Source organism: Ornithodoros turicata, chromosome 6, assembly GCF_037126465.1.
Source record: "Ornithodoros turicata isolate Travis chromosome 6, ASM3712646v1, whole genome shotgun sequence".
NCBI lineage: Eukaryota > Metazoa > Arthropoda > Arachnida > Ixodida > Argasidae > Ornithodoros > Ornithodoros turicata.
In genome coordinates this window covers 41,803,440-41,820,018 of record NC_088206.1, presented here as the reverse complement: position 1 = coordinate 41,820,018, position 16,579 = coordinate 41,803,440, and the positions used below count along the sequence as shown (strand labels likewise).

Here is a 16,579-nt window from a genome sequence, read left to right as displayed (position 1 = left end):
AATGGAAACTGGAATACCATCATCTCCAGCAGATCCTGTATCTTTTTGGTTTTTAATTATGTTTTCTACTTCCATGGCGTTGACTGGAGCAAGGAAGAAAGAATTTGGATTGCGACGAGGGAATATCAATTCTAGCCCGTAACCATCATGTTGACAGCTGATAACACTGTTGACAAAGCGCTCGTTAAACATTTCGGCGATAGCTAGCTTATCTCTGATAAGGTTCCCGGAGGAATCGCATAGGGAGGATATTTCTTTTTTAGAAGTTCTTCGATTCAATGCCAAGTTATACCCCTGTCAGACGTACTAATTTAGTGTCATTTTCGTGAAGTGCACTTCACCCGAGCGAAGTTCACTTTCACTACGTGCTTGCTACACGAGATAATTAAGTGTCACTAAGGGATGATAGCGATGACGATAGAAGAGGTGGAACTTCGACGCTCCATGAAGCAATTCACAGTGATTTATGCCATGAGGCTAGTTTTGTCTCTGTAGAAACGATGGGAAAAATTTACTAGCCTGGTCAAAAATAAATAATTGTGACCAAGCGCCACATGCCAGAACAAGTATGAAGCAGATCCAAAATCCACATGCGAACATGGCGACCGCGTTTGCGACGTGCGACGATCCCCCAAGAATGGATAATGAACGCAAGAAACATCTTGTATCGGCGCTGCTGTACTTGCGAGCTGGGCGGCAGCATAACGAAATGCGTGACGAAATGCATTTCGACCTAATATGAACATAGAGGCAAGGGCACGAATTTCAAGGCATATTGAGGACCAGCTACATGCCAACATGTTCACAATAGCCGCCGTGATCGCGGATTGTGTTCCGAGAGTGCATCGAAGACGGTGGGCCTTCGAACGCAACGAAAGATGGTTCGAGGACACGTTGCCGCATTTGGGGGACTTCCATTTCAAGCAGGCCCTGCGTGTGTCACCAAGTACATTCCGGTACCTTCTTGAATCACTACGAAGCCTCGAGCGTGAAGATACGAACATGCGAGGAGCAATGTCGCTCGAGAAACGAGTTGCTGTCGGTCTCTACAGGCTGTGCTCGACAGCAGAGGACAGGACAATTGCTCATCTATTCGGCGTTGGTCGATCAACAGTGAACACAATATTCAGGGAGTTTTGTGGCGCAGTGATTGAGCACCTCGAAAGCGAGTGGCTACGCATGGTGCTTCCTGATGAAATGGCGTCACATATGCGAGAGTTTTTTGCTCTCAGCGGCTTGACCACATGCTGTCGGCGCGCTGGACGGCTGCCACTTTCCCGTCTCCCCCCCAAAGCTCCATGCAGTTGACTACCACAACTACAAGGGGTGGTAAGTTATGTAGCATCTTCCTTTATCAATTTAGTGTTGTAATACCACATCTCTGTGTGTAGAATGCACAGATAATTACTATGTAGGGCTGATTTAAACTATACAATCACGTACTAGGATTACAGCACAAAAAGAATGATTAAAGTGTAGCAGTGTGTAAATTGTAAGACTTTGAAGTTAAAGGGGTTGCGACAAGTTATCCAAGATAAATACAAAGGACTGTTCGTTGCATCGACGTGAAGCAGCATTGAAAGTTTCATGGCGAAGAGGAAAATAGAAGCAGAGAAAATTGGCATCGCGGATGCCGAAACTCACTTATGCTGCTCTGACATCGCAGCCCGAGCTGCTGCCAGTGAGGAAACGGAACAGTCTCTGTTCGAAATGTTGATGGCTCTTGTTCTGAGAGAATTCCCTACGTAGAAGAATAATTATTTTTTCCTCAGTGTCTTGGCATGCAGTACAATGGGACCATGGTGTAGAGTCACGTTTATGAAACTGTCCCAACCCCTTTAAGAGTGTTTTTTTTTCATCCCAGACTCATTTCAAATTGACTGTTACTCGTCCTATCGAATCAATATACATGCAGTTTGATCTGTGCTCTTTTTTCCATTGCCATTAAACGCATAATCTCTCTCTCTCTCTTTTTTTCCGTGAAGGTACAACATCATACTCCTTGCGTTAGTGGAACACCACTATCGGTTCAGGTACATCAACCTCGGAAGCCCTGGGAGGGGCCACGATGCGCATGTGTATGGGCGCTCCAGATTGTGTGCTTTTGTTAATGGTGATCATTTCCGTTCACCAGTGACTATCATTGAGGAAACCAGCGTCGCACCGATAATACTGTGTGACCAGGCATTCCCGCTCACTGCAAATTTGATGAAGCCATTTGCAAATGCATCGAAGGACACGCCCGAGGCAGCATTCAATTACAATCTGTCAAAAACAAGACGCATTGTTGAAAACGCATTTGGACGACTGAAAGCACGTTTTCGATTTATAATGAAGCGCCGAATTCCAACAGCAAAACGTGCTATCCGTGCTGCTTGCACATTGAACAATATTTGTGAAGCCCTGAAAGACAGTGTAGAGCAACAGTGGCTGCAAGAGGCACAGATTGTCGACCACGTACGGCCAGCCTTCGCACAACACGGACGTGTGCAGCAGTAGAGGTGATCAAGTGAGGGGTGCACTAACGAAGTACTTCTGGAAGAATGCTCCACACAGGAAAGAACACTAGGACGATATGACTGTGGTAATGTGAACTCTTGCGAGCTCAAGGTTAAATATATGACACAAGTTGCATACTAAAGCTTTTTTTATTTTTATTTCGTTGTTGTATCATTTTTGTAAAGCTTCAGTAAGCACGTTTATAAGTGCTTCCTCCCTTTGGGCAGCACGTTCTTGGAGCTCCAGCTGCCGCTCCCTGAGCTCCAATTCTTTTGCCCTAGACTGCTCAAGGGCGTACCTGAGCTGCCTTTGCTCCTCAAGCAGCTGTGCCAGGAGCGTGTTTTGTGCTGCCTGGCGCTTCTTGCTCGTCTTCTGAGGAGGAGGGGGTGTGGCACGTGATGGACTGTTGCCACCACAGAGCTCTGGTGAGCCAGAGGAGCACTGGGGTGGCCCCTCTGCTGATGCTGCAGCCACCGGCGCCACATCGTCGTCCTCCAGGCCGTCCTTCGACCCTGATGCCCCCACCATATCCAGGAAGAGCTGCAGTTATGTGTAGCCAGTAATGTCAGACATTCACAAAAGAAGCACAAAGTGATGAACAACATGTTGGTTTCATTTCATTTACAAAGACCCTTAAAGGCATTATGGCATTACATACGAGGTACAGAGATAACATACAGACACATAAATAAATGGCACGTTGGGACGTGGCATTATCGGTGTGGTGACATCAAAACACATAGGTGTCTATTCCAAAGTTTGATTGAGCAGGATCCCGTGTCTATCCATATTTTCCCTACATTCCTCATCAGTGAGACAGGACAGATGAACAGCAGCCGCACTTTCTACCGGGCGAACAACTGTATGTGTCATATTTGATTGCAGTGCCATCTCGAGCAAGTATGCTTCCTCTTCTTGTATTTCACATAGTAAAGGTTTAAAGCAGGGATGGCACGAATCCAGAATTTGGAGAAATCCAGAAAAACAAATTTCGGGAGAAGACATACCCACCCAGTCAGCACAAATTGTAGCAGTGACATTGCACCAATAGTGCCATGCAATATTGATGCTATGTTTCTAATGGCCGCTTTCGTTATGCTGCAACGATGTTATTGAAGCAACTTTGGAAAAATGTGACATCGCAATGCTGATGTGACATTGCTAACGACCAGCGTCGTTATGTTGCAACAACATTGACAACACTGATGCTATGGAAGAACGCCATATCGAGGATCAGCGCGCATCCACATGTGCGTAAGAATGGATTGCAACGAATTTCAAGTTCTCAGTCAGATAAATTTTCTTTGACATTATGTTGTCCTCGTCTCGATCCTTTTGTCAATAGTCATCTCCCATAGTGCGTCTGCGGTGTTGTCCCAGAATGTCTCTCTCACAGTCTGAATTAATTCTACCCATAATGGCTACACTAACTGCAATGTTCCGTCACTGCAGCACACGAAACAATGCCTGAGCATGATATTCGTAATGTTCAAAATGCTGCACCAACATTTCAAAAATTCGTTCATTCAAAATGCTGCACCGACATTGCACTTGAGCCATTGTAGGTGATATTCCATTTGTACATGAAACATTACCACAATATTTTGAACACGTTGTCAAAAACAAGTTGATAAATGGCGGATGAACGTCATGGGAAGTTCCGAAGATTTCATTCTCTGTTTATTGGTGGGAATTAGATAGAACAAGATCGTGCAGTCATTGTGCTCTGGCGCACTCGGAGCAGTGCCTCAGAAATGCAGAACGTGCAACATTGCAGAAATGTTTGTTTCGATGTTGCTGCAATGTTTCAGACGTTGCCTAGAGGTCACATTTCTAAGCTGCGACGTTTCCCCAATCTACCAGATGCCACATTGCTCTTGCAAGATAATCACACTGTTAGCTCTACGCATCCTTCGAAATACAGCAGACACATTGATATAATGATAGTGCTGCAACGCTAACATTAAGCCACTGGAATTTGGATTCGCGAATCTCGAATCCCTGCCTAGGATTCGAGGATTCGATTGGCACATCCCAGTTTAAAGTACTGCTATGCTGTTTTCTGTCCTGTGTTACCGTCATGTTGTCGCCACTACTCTCGATATGTGCCCAACAGGTTGTGTCTGATATGTTCATATACAAAATCTCAATGCCTATATCTGCCATGTCTGCAGTCAGATGTTTGGAGTTTCTGGGGCTCCCTTTCCAACTTCACTTTGGCGCTATAGACCACTTCAGTCGAGAGCCAAGCTCACCTGCTCTGGAGAGGGCGCACCAACAGACTCTTCTGTCAGACTTATATATCATTTGCCGGCAGCGTCCCCAAAAATCTGTGCAGGTCCCAATAGAACTTACAGGTGATGCTCCCCGAGCCAGTTGTTTTTGTTCGACACAGAGACCTGCGAGAAATCATGTTTTAACACACCCTTAATTCAACAAGAATAATTCGACATGCTAATATGGAAAAGCAATACTGTCGAATGAGCTACCTGCTTCTCATGTCAAATGTTTTACGCTATCGAGAACGAAAGACCTTTCAAGACAAAGCACTGTGCTTGTTGTTTCCACTCTTCCCACTGTCGTAATCTTATACCTCAGCATCTACTATTGACCCCTTGCCTCATGACAATATTATTTCATCATGATATGCCTGTTCTTTTAATAAACAAACAATGAACCTCATTTACAGGCTACTTACCGAGGACTGCATACAGCTTGGGGCAAAGATCACTCTGCTCAGTTTCTCTCTCTCTCTCTCTCTCTCTCACACACACACACACACTTCTGTACGTCGCTCATAGCCACAGTTGCTTCGCGGCGCTAACACACACACACACACACACATTTACCAAATGCTAGGCAGCAGAGTAGTGAAGCACTACGGCGACTGATGGGATGACGAATGCCGTCCATCGCTCGGAGCCTTCAGATTCTCCAATTCCAGCAGTTACTACACAACACATAACGTTGTACTAACGTGTTGTAAGTACGTATATGCAGTAAACTTAATTGTCAGTAAACTTTTGTGTCACTCACCTGTACTTGTTCGCGAGGTTCTCTATCTTTTTGTTTTACCTCCTTGACTGACATCCTGGAGACATCGCGATGTCGGCGTACACCTTTGCGTTCCTTTTTGTACGTCGCAGGTCCGCCAAATGGTCTTCCTACGTCCTGATCAGAGCAAAAGTCTCTTGCTCTGTCCAGGACGTGCGATCTTTTTTTTAATTCTGCCATCGCAGCACCAGCAGAAAACAAATATTCCAAATATGGCCTCCCGAGCGCAACCACGGCAACCGCACAGCGCGTAGCTTTTCACACGCTGTTAACGAGAGTAACTACATGTTGTTTCGGCAGAATGTTACACTGTGCTTATAAAAAATAAACGCGCAAGTGAAAATACTCGTGCAGAAATGTTATAATCGCAAGGACCCTTTCATTTCTTCAGTATTTTTCACCTGTGCGTCAAAGCCTGCCGGCGAGGCTACGCACTTGAAACGCCGAAACCAAGTGAAGTGAGTTTGGGGAACTGACTAAATCGTAAGTGCACTTTCTACCGAGTGTCACTAAACGATGTCGCCTGACAGCACACGAATGACAAACTGCAAGTGACACTCGTTGAAAGTGACTCTAAATTAGTCCGTCTGCCAGGGGTATTAATTGTATCCCTTATTTTTTTACTATCTCCAGTCGCCGATGAAATTTGTTTTTGAAAAAAACATCGTTTTTGCTTGGCGGATTGTTCTTTGAAGAACAGATGTGTAAGATGAATAGCGATTTCTAAGTTCGATATCATCAGGTCTCATTCGTACTACCGACGAATAAGCGTCGACAGTCTTTGCATTTTGAGAGCATAGCTGTACTTTACATTGCTTGCCGGAAGGGGACAAGGTGCAGACATACAAATTTAACATCAATTTAAAGAGCACTCTTCGACCTACAAGCCGGTACTTCGTATATCTCGATGGCGTGTACAGGAGGAGTACAGCGCAAAGACAAATACAACAAGAATCTGAATTTTGTGGCAACTTTGGCGATTTTTAATTGAAGATCAGAACAGAATTGACCAGTGCTGTTTACGCACGCAGAAAGTCGTTGTACCTGACATATTGCACACACACAAAAAAATCTATAGTTTGGGACCGTCCGCTGGTGAGGAATAAAATGTCAAAGTCGCTCCATAAGAAAGCTCCGTCGCAAAGTCAATTTCTTTCGGATTTTTTTTTTTTCTGGCGGACCACAACACATAGAGCCAACATATTTATTGCTCCTGTGTATATGCGTGTCGCGGTACAACATATATTTTTTCAAAGGAAATCGGTGATGGTGTCCGGACCACCCTGTCTGAGTTGAGATGGAATACATATATATATGGAGTACAGTTTAAGGTGTTGATCTTGGCGAAAAAAATAATAGGGAGACAATTTGTGGAGCTTTGCCCATAGGTGCAAGTGTTCATGTATTCAACATGATGCAATTTAATGTTTATTTTGCTTCGGTGTGTACACTACATTTCATGGAAACGTCGAAACGAACAATGCGAACAACGAAGAGATGTGTGATCTTTTTGTGGCTTTGCTAAGTAACTAAGTAAAGTAACTGTGTAACGTGAACGGTATTTACGACTGCTCTTCATCCCATGCGTACGGAACAATCTCACTGTGTCAGACTGCTCCATACGGACACACAGTGCAAAAACGTTCATTTCTTTCGTACTTCGCGTCACTACTCGGAAAACTCACAACAGCAAACACAGATTGACAAGACAACAATCACAGACAAAATACTGGACCCATGTGGACATGGATGAAATTTGAAACTTCTGAACACGCTTGAAAGTAACTGTTGTGAGGCTGGAACACACAAACAGGGAAATGCAAAAATCGCGAACAAACTGCGTGGTCGGTGTTCCTCCATGTTGTTGTTCTCTGCGTGAAACGCTTTGGGGCTTTGGACCCGGGTGCTGCGACTCTGATTGGACCTGGATTGGATCTGTAGCCTACTATCATCCACTACAAGCCAACTGGGTCACCTAATGACGGCCTACGGTACGAATAGGCTGAAATACATGGCAAGATGGCGACTTTGCCCCACCTGATCACAGGAGCAGCTTCGTTCTGTGTACATCCAAGCAGGGATTACACACAGGCAAGCGACAACCGCTGTAAACCACATGGTGGACTGCGTTATGTTTACTCAGGAGTGAGTCGCCATTGGGAGACTTCAACAAATACGATGTGAAAGACTTCCAGTTCGGATTAGATATGCGTTATCTGTGCTTTGTGCGTTCTGCCGTCCCGAAACGTTCGATAAGCAATGACCGAGGAACGTGCGTGGACCACGTCTACGAAACGACGCTTTTCGCTCGTTACATAGGATGGCGCAAGCCTTCAAAAAACTTTCGGAAGATCCATTCGTGGATTCCTTGGAAATGTGTCAGTATAGCCCTTTCGAAACGCCTTACGGTAACGCTAACGCTAACCCCGAAACGCAAAAAAGAGGAAGAGAAAGAAGAAACAAAAGAGAAAAGAGGAAGCAAAAAAAAGGAACCAAAGAAAAAGAAACAAAAAGAGAAACGGAGGAAAGAAAAGAAAGAACAAAAAAAAAAAGAAGCAAGAGGAGAAAGGAGGAAGCAAAACAAGGAAAACAAAGGAGAAAGCGCAAGAACGAACCAAACGCTTGTGCTAAGGCATTTCCAAAGAATCCACCAATGGACCTTCCTAAAGTTTTTTTTTTCTGTTCAGTTCCGGTTTGGTTCAGCGGTAAAATAAACAATTTGGGTACGGTTCAGTTACGGTTCAGTCGAAAATAGGGGGTTTTAGCGGTTTTCGCTTCGGGTTCTGCTCCGGTTCCGATCCCTGCCGCCACATTGGCTGGAAGGCTCAATTTGGAGCCCTATAACGTCGACGCCACGCAAATAATGCAACATGTTTTTGCATGTTGTGCAAGCAAAATCCCTTAGACAGTCAAGAGAAAAATATCAAGTCGATAAATAATGTGGCTTTTTAGAAATTGGCTCGAATTACCTACCGACCTACTTTCCGATTTTTCCCATTTTTGCTCGGCTGCAGTGTGAGACACACTGAACCTACAAATATCAAACTTACATCACCGGAAAGAACATTTCACAATGATATGTTGTTCATCAGAAGCTTTTCAATTGACGCTGCGTAGAAGGCCCGCAGCACAACAGTAAAGTGAACGACCCCAAGTTTGCCATTTTTTTTACATAAAGATGGGATTTCGTAGAGCACTTTTGTACACCTCAGTCCACTGGTCTCTATGTGGACAACAAGAAAAAGAAACACAAAGGTTTCTTCCGGGTGTCGCGTCTCCGCCAGGAGCCGCCAAAGTTAGGAAAAACGAGAAGAGTGATAAAAGCGAATTCCAACTCGCTGCACGCTTGATTTTTTTTCTTTTCTCGGCAGCGATTTGACATAACGACTTGACACAAACGGCTTCGTCACCTGGAGATATCGGCCAACAACATATAATTCTTCAAGCAAAATCTGAGACCACGTCCGGACCAGCCTGTCTGATCTTACGTGGAATCATCCTCCTGCAAGAGAACTGCGCCAACACCATAATCGCTCGCATCTGTTTGTACAACAAATGGTTTGTTCAAATCTGGCAAATCAAGCCTAGCTGTATCAGCGATTGCTTGTGATAGAGCTCGGAATGATCGTTCCTACTCTTCTGCCCTGCGCAAAGACACTCCAGCGAGTGTCTTTGTGCAACAACTGGTTAAGCGGCCGCGATAACTCGGCACAATTAGGAATGAATTTTCTGTGAAAACCAACCATACATAGGAAGAGCAGCAAGGCCTTGACGTTACCGGGAACCGGAAACTCACTTATCGCCTTGAGCTTGTCGTCGTTAGGACGCATGGTACCACCGTCCACCACAAAGAGGAGGAGGCTGATCCTAAGATGATGCCAGCTGCACCTTGCGGGGGTTGATACTTATGACCGCTTCGTTCATCCTCGCAAGGACGATTGACAGGTGTTCTAAGTGCTCCTAAAAAATTCTACAAAACACCACCACATCATCCATGTATGCCATTGTGAAATTGTACTTCGCATCTCCCAACACTGTATGCATCAACCGCTGGAAACTGGCGGGTGTATTAGACAGACAGAAAGGCATCCGTACAAATTCGAACAAACCTCTATGACACCTTAAGGCTGTCTTTGGGCCATCCTCTGGGGCAACTTGGATTTGCAAAAATCCTCTATACAACCAAGCGTTGAAAACACAGTGGCGTTGCCCAGGGAATACATGATGTGAATCAATGGACGGGAAGGCGTAAGAGTCCCTTACGGTTCCTGCGTTAAGTCGACGATAGTCGACGCATAGCCTTGCCGTATCGGGTGTAACCTATTTGAAACCGTTAAAAATAAACGCTCAAGAATAATCGCGTAAGTATCCACCGTTAAAAATAAAACGTCCAGAATATACGCTTAAGAATCCACCGTTAAAAATAAATCGCGTAACTATCCACCTTTAACAATAAATTCTCAAAAATCTACGATTATCATTATTACAATATATCGTTAAAGGGACTGTCGCATCCGGAACCGTGGTTACGAATCCAATACCAATGTGTTCGGTACACTACCACGAGCTATTTGCCAAATTTTCTCCTTCCAAAACGGACCGGGTGATGAGGAATCGAATTTAAAAGATCCGGTTTCGTTTTGATCCTCGAAAGCGCCAGCGCCAACAACATCGCGTGACGCAAGGTCGAATCTGGCTAATCCGCTGTGAAGGACGCTGTCGTCTGCCGCCAAGTCTGGGGCTGCTTTGTTTTTTTCCGGCACGTCGCCCGTATTCACATGTGACACTTTCTAGTGACTCGGATACTATCGCTACGCTTGCATCCTTCGCGTGGGATGTCGTTTGGAAACCGACGCAGCGTTCCCGACTCCAGGAAAACTTCCTTCGGAAACCTCGATGTTTGATTTCGCACGCCAAGGATACAGCTACAGCCAGACCACAGACGAAGCGAAAGTTGGAAGCAGCTACATCACTAGCGGGTATCCAGATGAAGCAAGGAGTGTTCATGCTGTCCGTGTATGCTCCTCGCAGTTCACCGATAATGTGTACCTGGATGAGAACATCATGGAAGTGCAACTTGGATTGACACAAAAAAGGAACGAATTGAAACTTGACGCCGTTCCGACAGTGTTCCACGAACAAAGCGAGCCAGCAACTTCGACAGTAAGTCACAATGTCTATGTAGTTTCCCAATCGGATCTGTCACTCTTGCGCGTGAGTAACTTAGCAGCAAAAGACGAAATCGGTACAACGTAAGGTATCCCCTAACCTATGATTAATAACTAGATAAATAAAATACAATAAACAAGTTCAAGCGATGTCATTCATATGAACGTGATTGACTTTTCTTGTTGTCGGACGCGTTATCATGAAACTTTCACTGTTACTGAACCTGTGACTTTTGTCGAATGTGGTAGACATGATTGGTTTTCATGTGTATTACAGCTGCAGGCAGTTCGACAGGGTCAAGCGCAAGTGGTACGTATATTACTTAAATACATATAATGTGTTTACAATTTTTGGACACAGAACAATTCGCAAACTATGAACCCCGATCACTAAAAGGAAGAACTGACGCTGTTTGTGTGCTGGTGTTAGAAACAGGCACTATACAAACAGTACCTCTGTCCGTAACATAAGCGCCATAACCCACTTCCCAGTTACCTTTTATCTCTCTGTTTGTGTGCTGTAGGGCGGCGGTTTTCGCGGTTGTCATAGCCAACTTGAGGTGCACTTTTGACGTTCTGTGTTATAGAAGGACCAGGTGCTGCTGATCAAGTCCCATCCATCCATGAAACGGCATCAAACAATGTACGTGTGTGCACGGCAATTTTGCTGAGAGACCTGGTTTTTACACTAATGCCTTTACGACGCCTCTGACAAATTAGGATCTTCCAGAACAGTGCTTTCTTCATCCAAGTTCAAGAAGTAAAGAGAATGACTTCATGGCTTCTACTGACATCTCACAGCTACATGCCAAGACAAAATAACTTGACAGCAGGAAATGAAAAGAAAAAAAAAAGGTCCGTTTCAGGTCCACCCAAATCTTTGTGCAGAGGCTGACACCAACAACGCTATTGTGAGATGATGAATGATGCTGATGCAGCGTTGAGATTAAGCCCTTGTTTCCTTTTTTTGCAATGCTATACATTACTGCTGGTTAAATGTAAAATGATGCACCTACCTCCAGACATTAAAGGGGCTACCAGAGATGTAGTGTCAATTCACCAGAAAACCTGCATGTTCTAGAGGCACTGTCACATAAGCATTGGCCAAATTTGCTGTCCTGTGAGCTTTGATAGGATATGCCGTAGATAGTAAGAGGCCTCTTACTGTAAAAGGGAGGTGCATTAATCGAGTAGTGGGGTCTGAGGCATGAGGGCCATTTCAGGATGTACTAACCCTCCTAAAATTTTACACTTGGTTATGCCCAGAGATCGATCCAGATCCCCCCCAACAACCCGAGTTTTCTTCCTGTGTACCACTGTTATAATGATACCGTCCAATTTACTGTCCAATCGTCCCGTTTTCATTGCAATTGAAGTACTTACAAAACTGTTTATTTTATTTTTTATTTTTGTGAGTCCCCGCTTCAGATCCCAAGGGACATTGCCAGTGTGGTGCACGCTGATTACTGTCTGTGCATAGCAAATAATAAATATCTGTGCGTGAAGAGTTGGATGTGGACTTGTGCAACGGCTCTTGAATGGATAACACTCAGTCAACACAAAGATTTATTCACATTTGCGTAACTTATTGCCTGTCATTATAATAATTATTATAATACATAGACAAGAGGTAATGCTCTGCCAAGGATCTCTGAAGTTAGTCTTGAAAGCTGTTTTCAAGACAGTGGTGCTAAAAAATTGGATCAATGGCAGGTATCAAGATTTGTTTTGCTGTATCAAGGCAGAACAACCTTCCGTGGGAATGACAAATTTTGGACATTCCCAGACTGATGTATCACTTACTCTGATAATGAGGTGTAACTGTACCATTAGTGAGTTATGAAACGTTACCTGAAATTATTTGACATGTTGTATCCCTCACATGCTATAATACTGCCAACGATAAGAAGCATTACACTATCATTAAAAGTATAACAGTCACTTATGGCCAGGTAGTTTATTGCTCCTGCCTATTTGCACTTCTCGGGATTACTGTGGTAACACAGATTCTGTTTCACACTTCTCAATTGGAAACTACGCAAGTCTATTATGGTGTAGGTGTGAACAGGAAATGAGGCACACTAAAGATGATAGTCCTGATAGGACCAGGATGGAAAAACGTTGGCGAATCATGCGGACGACACACCGAGGTATCTGTCGTCTGTTTTTCGGTCCAACGAATCTCCAAACTCAGCTTGTAAACACACAATAAGTGAACCTGACGTAGCTGTAAAAAGAAATGACACTTTCCTAAACACGTAGCATAGTAATTTCCTGACAATCATTCTAATTCTAACCCGGCCCTTGAGTTGCACAGTTGGTTAGAGCTTTCGTAACTTTCATGGGGCATTCGTCGTGTGTGCAAACAACGACGACAACTACGAAAATAAGGATTGCTTGACGTGCCTATCTATCGTGGGCACAGTAGGCGAAGACTGTGATCGTCGCTGCAATACTGCGGTAGATACACCACTAGAAGTTCTGGCCGATGACAGGGAGCTGGGAACAAAGTGTGATGCGTGCGTGTGGTGCGTGCCGTCATTGCACAACTCTACCACTTCACCAGCACTGCAGCATATAGGTACTCATCCAGTTCCGGAGGAACACAGACGCCGCACAAACACTTGGATTGTTTCCTGCGTCGTAGTGTGAATGTCACGGGATTAAGTATTGAGCACTCCGATCATGAACGTACCTAAAGCAGTGGTCCTGAGGCTCGTTCTGTTGCGCTAACGCAGCTGCGGCACGTACATCACCAGCGACTTGCAGAATAAGCGGATCCGTCGAATATGGGCCGTCATCAAACATGTATATTCGTCACGGGAGCTATTACTAAAGGCATTTGAACAGCACGATTCGCCACTTCCGCGTTCCGAGTCCGCCATCTCCGTATGTGCCTTCGCCTTCGTCTCCCTGACCTTGCTCATGCAAGCTGCAAGCCGCGGGGACTCCTCCGGCTCGCCGCGTTCTTATTGGTCAGATTCCATGTGACGTTGCTAAAGATTCTCAGCAGGGAGTTCCGCTTGACGCCCGCTTCCGTCGTCTGCTGTAGCGCCGCTTACACACGCATTATGCAAAAAGTATTCCGTCGATCGGAACGGGACTTTCGGAGTCATGGTCAGTGAAGGACGGGGAATCTCATTTCACTGTGGTTTCGGAATCGATCTGTGGTCGATGCGACTGTCCCTTTAAAAATGAACTGTTCAGAATCCACCCGATTTGATTGGTCGCTGTAATCATATGGTATGGCTGCAAACGGGAGTGTCGTTGTGCGCTCTGAAAAATAGTGATCAACTTCCATTCGTCGCGGCTTGGCCGAACACGGATGAACCTTGTGACAGCGTACAACCGCGGCAAAAAATAGTTCCAAACGTCATATGTGTTTTGTGTTGACTGATGAGACGTGCCACTTTAGCTGCAATTTTTTTCTTCGGCTCTTCGGTCCAAAATATGCTTCTTACCATGAAACAGCTACACGGACAAGATGTTATTCTTAGTGTGCTTGTCGTCATGCGAGAGGGCTGTTATTTGTTCGCGTGTGTCAATGAAGCGGTGTGCCACATCGGCTAATGTTTAGATGTTTACTGTTCTGTTGTGGGTGAATTCATCATATATCATCATTCCAATTCGGTGGATACCGTGTGACTGTGTACAGCGTGTAACAGCGCCTCGGAAAACGCCGGTGTTGAGTGGAGTTTCATGTTATGCTGCCTGCGCTGGTGACGGTTCGGGAAATGGTTGTTACGCCACGATCTTTATTTTGAATTATTATTTTAAAGAAGCAAGATACACATGGCCGTTCACTTGTTTAGTCTCATGGTCGGATTTGTGCATGGTTTGATGTAGTGTGGTCTGGTTAGTTACACGAACTGTCCCACATTAAAACACAACGGCGTGGAATAATCATCAGCCATTCGCTGCTCCACGTGCCAGGTGGTGCCCAACCACTGCGTTTGTTTTCTTTTTTGAGCGCTCCCAAGTCGAAGGCGTTTTACGCTTTGTAGAGGCTTTCAAAACGCGTCGTTGTCGAGTGCCAAGACGTGGGTGCTTTCAATAAGTTACTACATTAAAATATTAAACATACGTGGCACATTTGTTTGCAAAAAGCGGAGGCAATGCGAGCGACTGAGCACCCAGGCACAATCTTAATCGCAAGCATTTCTACATCATGTCTGCATCACATTAGGTAACGCGATGTATTTGTTCTATGAAGCATCTCACTTGTTTTGTGCTCAACAGTATGAAGTGTACTCAAATTTGCTGAAGAAACGGGAGATTGAGAATGACACAGCGACATGTGTGTGCAAGAGTAGGACGAGAGCAAAAATTTTAAAAAAATGAACTGGGAAAATGCAAAGGTACGTACACAGGCAAAACACGTACAAGACGCAATAGCAGTAGAAATAGCAGACAGGAGCAGTGGAGAGAGAGAGACAGGTTCACTACGAAATACTCAAGAAATTTAAAGGGCACCTATGTAGGATGCAAGGTAATAGAATCAGTGTGTTGATCTTGTTGCACGACGCAGACACTTCTTCGTCATAATACGTACGTTTCAGGCAAAGTGCCCTGCCGGCTTAAGTGCCCCAAAGGCATTTGATGAACTACTCGAAATCAGCCATATAAGTATGAAATGAAATGCATTTCGTACATTCTGTAGGCATCCTAATGAATATGTACAGAATGTGTACTCTGCGGCAGGCAAAGTGCAAAAATGTTTTGTTTTTGTCATGCAAAAAATAAACAAGACTACCTGAGTCAGTAACTATAGATGAACAGTGTACTTGCAGCTACTCTGGCCCTGTGTTCATGCAAAAAGATACCCGAAACTAATCAAGTGACGACAGATGAACAATCTATGTGAGAACCCACTCTGGTCGCGTGCTTGCACAAAAAATATACACCAAAACTCACCAACAATAACAAAAAGTAGAGACTTCATTCGTCAACAAGTGCAAGAAGAAACATTTTTCATACTATGCCCAAAGCGGCTTTGGCAATGTACCGGACGCCTAGGCAGAGTGTGAAAGACGTTTACTAGGAAGCCAGGTTTCACACTTGGTGAAAAAGAGCTGGGTACTCTACAGAATACTCTGCTGGTAACATAAGGTCCAGTTAGGCCAATAACTGCAACCTCAAGAGCACAATCTTTGTGGCTACTCATAAACATTCATAGTGTGACATATACATCATCAGATTATAGAAACTGGCAAAGCTTCTGGGACACCCAGGCGTATAACAAGCTCCATCTCATTAAACCGAACATCCAAAAACACAAGGAAGGTTCAGCAAATCGCCTGCTGAGTGTTGTACTATCAAGGCTACGCATAGGACATACATTCATCACTCATGGGTTTCTACTTCGTGGAGAGGAGCCTCCTTAGTGCGAGCACTGTGGTGAACTTCTCTGTCATACACATACTCATTTCATGTCCTTATTATGAGGCCCACCGTTAACATCACTTTTTTTGCACATCATTTGCCTCTTCACCCAGCCCTATTGCTAGGTGATGAGGCAATAATCCCTTTTAACAGAATTTTTAAGTTTTTAACAGACATTGGAATTTTAAACGTTCTGTAGTTTTATACTGGCAGTATCAGACATCGTCATATTTTATCTCACTAGTTGTATTTAATCTTATTTAATCATATTACTATCAACGTTTTGGCGCATTATGACCTTTGTTGTCAATGCGCCAGAAAAACTGGAATCATCATCATCATCATCATTCCACAGCGGTAAATTCTCGGCCCATTTCTCTTAATAGATGTAAACGACATAGTGAACTATGCGACATGTATATTATATGGGGATGACACCAATATATTTGTCGAGGGTAATGATACACGCTGATTGT

The 16,579-nt window shown here is 44.4% G+C and overlaps 2 protein-coding genes across 2 annotated transcripts in view; both read left to right on the top strand.

Annotated features, from left to right (window-relative positions):
* LOC135397915 (uncharacterized) overlaps positions 1-16,579 on the top strand; it is a 420,422-nt gene that overhangs the window by 244,934 nt on the left and 158,909 nt on the right. The gene's annotated exons all lie outside the window — the stretch shown is intronic.
* Positions 10,458-15,321, top strand: LOC135397446 (uncharacterized). The gene is made up of 5 exons (XM_064629054.1): positions 10,458-10,716; positions 10,999-11,031; positions 11,309-11,364; positions 11,442-11,611; positions 15,281-15,321. Exons 1-5 carry the CDS (start codon positions 10,618-10,620, stop codon positions 15,319-15,321), a joined length of 399 nt encoding a protein of 132 aa, XP_064485124.1. The 5' UTR covers positions 10,458-10,617.

Coding starts and splice junctions, on each gene's coding strand:
- LOC135397446 (XM_064629054.1), top strand. CDS start 10,618: ATGGAAGTGCAACTTGGATTGACACAAAAAAGGAACGAATTGAAACTT. Junction 10,717..10,998: donor GCGAGCCAGCAACTTCGACA/GTAAGTCACAAT, acceptor TGTGTATTACAG/CTGCAGGCAGTTCGACAGGG. Junction 11,032..11,308: donor GACAGGGTCAAGCGCAAGTG/GTACGTATATTA, acceptor TCTGTGTTATAG/AAGGACCAGGTGCTGCTGAT.